This window comes from Copidosoma floridanum, unplaced genomic scaffold (assembly GCF_036245765.1).
Source record: "Copidosoma floridanum isolate Cflo_tuat_1 unplaced genomic scaffold, Cflo_Japanese_pri ptg000014l, whole genome shotgun sequence".
Classification (NCBI taxonomy): domain Eukaryota; kingdom Metazoa; phylum Arthropoda; class Insecta; order Hymenoptera; family Encyrtidae; genus Copidosoma; species Copidosoma floridanum.
The window spans coordinates 6,687,489-6,691,522 of record NW_028321891.1 but is presented as its reverse complement, the minus strand read 5'-3'; the positions used below and the strand labels follow the sequence as shown (position 1 = coordinate 6,691,522).

The 4,034-nt window shown below is 39.8% G+C and overlaps 1 protein-coding gene across 1 annotated transcript; it reads left to right on the top strand.

Annotated features, from left to right (window-relative positions):
• The first annotated feature begins 554 nt into the window (after window positions 1-554).
• On the top strand, window positions 555-4,034 carry LOC106637698 (farnesol dehydrogenase). The gene is made up of 6 exons (XM_089591997.1): window positions 555-708; window positions 1,390-1,785; window positions 3,003-3,129; window positions 3,230-3,383; window positions 3,487-3,630; window positions 3,724-4,034. The coding sequence occupies exons 2-6, from the start codon at window positions 1,467-1,469 to the stop codon at window positions 3,760-3,762; spliced, it is 783 nt and encodes a 260-aa protein (XP_089448123.1). The 5' UTR covers window positions 555-708; window positions 1,390-1,466; the 3' UTR covers window positions 3,763-4,034.

Here is a 4,034-nt window from a genome sequence, read left to right as displayed (position 1 = left end):
AGTCAGTCGGAGAGATAACTACCCGAGAATCAAGGCAGGCATCAACTTTTGCTCGACTGCACCGTTCACTTTCCTTTTTTCGCTCTTCATCGAGCTCCCCTCGAAGAACACACACACGCACACACCACACACACAAGCAAAGACCAAGCAAGCAATTTAAGGAGGATATAAGAGAAAGAGAGCCCCGGGGCGTACGGATCAGCCGCGTAATCCACCAAGGGATACCTCATTCTCTCCTCTTCGCCCCAACCATATATCTACTCCCTTGTATCTATATGCACTTCTCCCTCACTACCAGTTTCTCGTACATCCTCGGCGTAAACCACTGCTACTAGAGCTTTCTCCTTCCGAAGGTATCGCTGTATTGGCGTTTCGTCCAATCCATCAAAAATCATTACCTCTTGTCCGAAAAATACAAGAGGCGACGAGCGAACTTTTATCTAACGGTCGCACACAACATTCGCAAATCGGCAGCTGTAATCTGTTTCTGAGCTCGAGTAATAAATATTCATTGCTTCGAGAGCGTATGCGTGCGTATACGAGGTAGTGGGGCTTGGAGACTCGATCCAGTTTCAGCTTGATAATCATTTTGTGCTCTTTAGTCGTTGCTCGTGCGTCAAGCAGTTACACATTTCGCTCGACGTTACGCAATCATCTCTACATCATTGAGTGGGATATTTTTTATTTTTGTGCGCCAATCGTTGTTGTGTCGGTTAGGAATTCACGAGTGTCGAGATAAGCTGATACTAGTTTTTTAAGTGTTGTGGAAAAACACAGTCTGTTTTGTTTCAAGTTTTTAAATTCTTAGTTTTTGTTTCATTAGAAAATAATGGTGAACAAACATTCTAAAATAACGATAATTTAAATCTGATAAGAGATACATAGATAAACTTTAATTTTTACACTCATGAACTTATTATGGACGCACTTATAGTGGTAGGTGAAAAAAAAAAAGCAAAAAACAAATTAATTACGTATTTCAAAAAATTGCTTACTCGAGTAATGAGAATCATATTTTGCCTTGGTAATTAAAGAAAAATTTTATCCGTACGTTATGCTGTAATAAATCATCCTGGTATGTAATTATAGTGTTTATAGCTTGCAAGACCAGTAGCTCAAGATAATTATAAGAAAAAAAAAATGTCACATGTCCAACCTACTTAAACGTACCTTTGGTTTGATTTTCGCAATCTTGAAAAATTCACGTCGTCGAGTATAGTAGTTGATCTGCGAGCCAATGAACTGTGAAGTGTAACGGGCACTATAATTAACAATAAGTAATGCAAAATATGCGATAAGTGTAAAAATTTTCTCGCTGCTATCGACAGTTTATATAATAATCACTAAATAATCTTACTTTTGAATTAAAAAGCAAAATTATTTCCACAGCTGAATTAATTGAAAACCATCGAAGCAGCTCCAAGTCCACCTACGAGTGACTTTGAAATAAAAAAAAAAAAAAACAAATGGATCGTTGGATAGGCAAAACCGCAGTGGTAACTGGCGCTGCGTCGGGAATCGGTGCATCGATCGGCAGAAGCCTCCTCCTCGCCGGCGTCAACGTCGTTGGACTTGACGTGCAGATCGAGCGTTTGCAGCGTCAAGCCGTGGAGCACCAGAAACTACGCATAGGCGACCCCAAGCTGGGCAACATGTACGCCGTCAAGTGTGATGTTTCACGCGAGCAGGACATTTCCGAGGCCTTTGACTGGATTGAGCTCAATGTCGGCTGTCCACATATTCTCGTGAATAACGCCGGAGTCACTGATTACACGCCCCTTGTTGGTGAGGATTTTTCTAAAAACTACGCCTCCATATACGTACACTCGTATGTAAATGTATATGTACGTGCGATTCAAGCAGTGCTGCTTCGCATAAAAAAAAAATTGCTTGGCGAAATAATAGTTTAGCAACGCGGGAGTGCCCTGGAGCAAAACTGCGTGTGATCATTATGTCGTAGGTGCACAGTAGTGGCAGTAGCGTTCCCCGAGATTCTGCGCGTCCTCGTTCTTTGTCGCTTGGAAAATTCCCTCGAGGGGACCCCTCGTTACATACTTGCACATGTTTCAAGACAGCTCACCCTAAAAAATTGTACTTACGAGGCGTCCAACTGGTAATTTACCGTGAGGCTGGTGTTTATTGATTCCCTCTCTGGCTTTGAATGCAGCAGGTTAAATTAATTTTGCCACTTGTATCCGTGCGAGTGGTTTCGTAATCGACAAGGCTAATTGAGTCCTTGCCTTTCTAAGTGGACTCGTTTTTTTTTTTTTTTTTTTCAACTTTGTCGGTCAAACGTTATTTTTTTCGTTTTCATCACGTACCAACGGGCTTGTTGATTTTTAATAAGCACACTTACGAGAACCCGATGGAAAAGTAATGTTTTAATTTCTGATGGAAATCAAACAAAATCGCGCTCCGTGATGTCGAGCCTTTTTTTTCAACCTTTGCGAATAAGAAACTTTGTTAAACGAGGTGTGTATTGATGGAATTTTTTATATTTTCTGTTGCTTCATAACTTTTCCAATTAAAAGTTTGTAAACTCACTTTAATAAGTCACGATAAAAAATTATTTTCTCAGTAAACATAGTGTTTTCTATGAAAGAGCCAATGAATATGTGAACTGAAATTTCTAGTGCATTTTTTTTTCTCATCGTAAAAATTCCATCGGTACAATACTTGTCTTTTTTAAGTGGTAAACTATTGCCAATAATTTTTAAATATCTCTTGATGTATATGCTTACACATTTAGATTGTGTCCCATGATAAAATTCACCTTGTGGTGTTTGTATAGGAATTAGCATTCGCGAAGAGTTCGCATTGAAATATTAACAAATGACCATCATAAATACTCGATTGTCCCACTGTATCATAATCATTCATCACCAACAATTAGACGAGTGCAAACAAAAATGCATCTAAATTAAATAATATTGTCAATATTTTTGTCTCTTTGCACGTACGCACTTGTACCTGCACAATACACATGGGCACATGCGAATCAGAGAGCGACAGAGCATCTTTCGAGAGGTTGATAAACATCAATGTGCTCGGGGTGGCAAGCTGCACCTCCAAGGCGGTACAATCGATGCGAAATCACAAAGTTGAAGGACACATCTTCAACATCAACAGGTTTGAAGTTTTCTCTTTTTCTCCGCCCACCCCTTAAACTGTCGAGGTTAAATACGAGTGGATAAAATGGAAGAAAAAAAAAAAAACCTCCACGTTACAGCATATTAGGCCACGAAGTGCCCGAGGGAGTTTTTTCCGAGCAAGCTGGAGCTAACGGCTGGAGTCTCTACCCGGCCAGCAAACACGCGACCGTTGCAATGACCCACACCGTTCGCCGGGAAATCAGTCGTCTGTCCCTCCCCATAAGAATCACCGTGAGTGTGCAAAAGAAAAGTTACACCTTTAAGAACAATGCTTTTTTTTTTTTTTTGTTTTTTTTTTTTTGGTTTATCATAGGAGGGTGTGTTATTGTTGCAGAGCATCAGTCCAGGTATCGTGAGAACCGAAATAACAAAGTGCAACGAGGCACTCAGCGATTTGTTTGACAAAGTTCGGGCTCTCGAACCGTCAGACGTTGCCGATGCCCTTCTGTACGCTTTGGGTACTCCACCGAACGTTCAGGTACGATAATTACGTTATGTATTCGCTTCTTAGGTGTATAGGTGTATATCTCATGGCGAGTTACTTAATTGTTGCTCTAAATTTATGTTTTAGATCACGGAAATGACTGTCAGATCCACGGGAGAACTATGAATTTTTTTTTTTTTTTTGTTCAGAAGATTAAAGATGAATCAAGATTCAAACCATAATATTGCAAAAGACGTTACCTTCTCATTACAAATAAAGTTTTTTTTTTGCAATACTTGTATAAAAAATGGTTACAATAGATAAAATAGTACACGCGAATAAAGCGTCTGTGTACATTTCATTATCGAGAGCCAAGCGCTCATATTCTTCCACTCGGCATCGGACATTCTCTTTCTCTGTAACGCCCGTATCGATATTTTAATGTCGGATTATTATCA

Bases quoted from the DNA above. Each gene is read 5' to 3' on its own strand.
- LOC106637698 (XM_089591997.1), top strand. From the start codon at position 1,467: ATGGATCGTTGGATAGGCAAAACCGCAGTGGTAACTGGCGCTGCGTCG. The intron at 1,786-3,002 runs GTGAGGATTTTT...CATGCGAATCAG, and splicing joins TGATTACACGCCCCTTGTTG to AGAGCGACAGAGCATCTTTC. The intron at 3,631-3,723 runs GTACGATAATTA...TTTATGTTTTAG, and splicing joins GTACTCCACCGAACGTTCAG to ATCACGGAAATGACTGTCAG.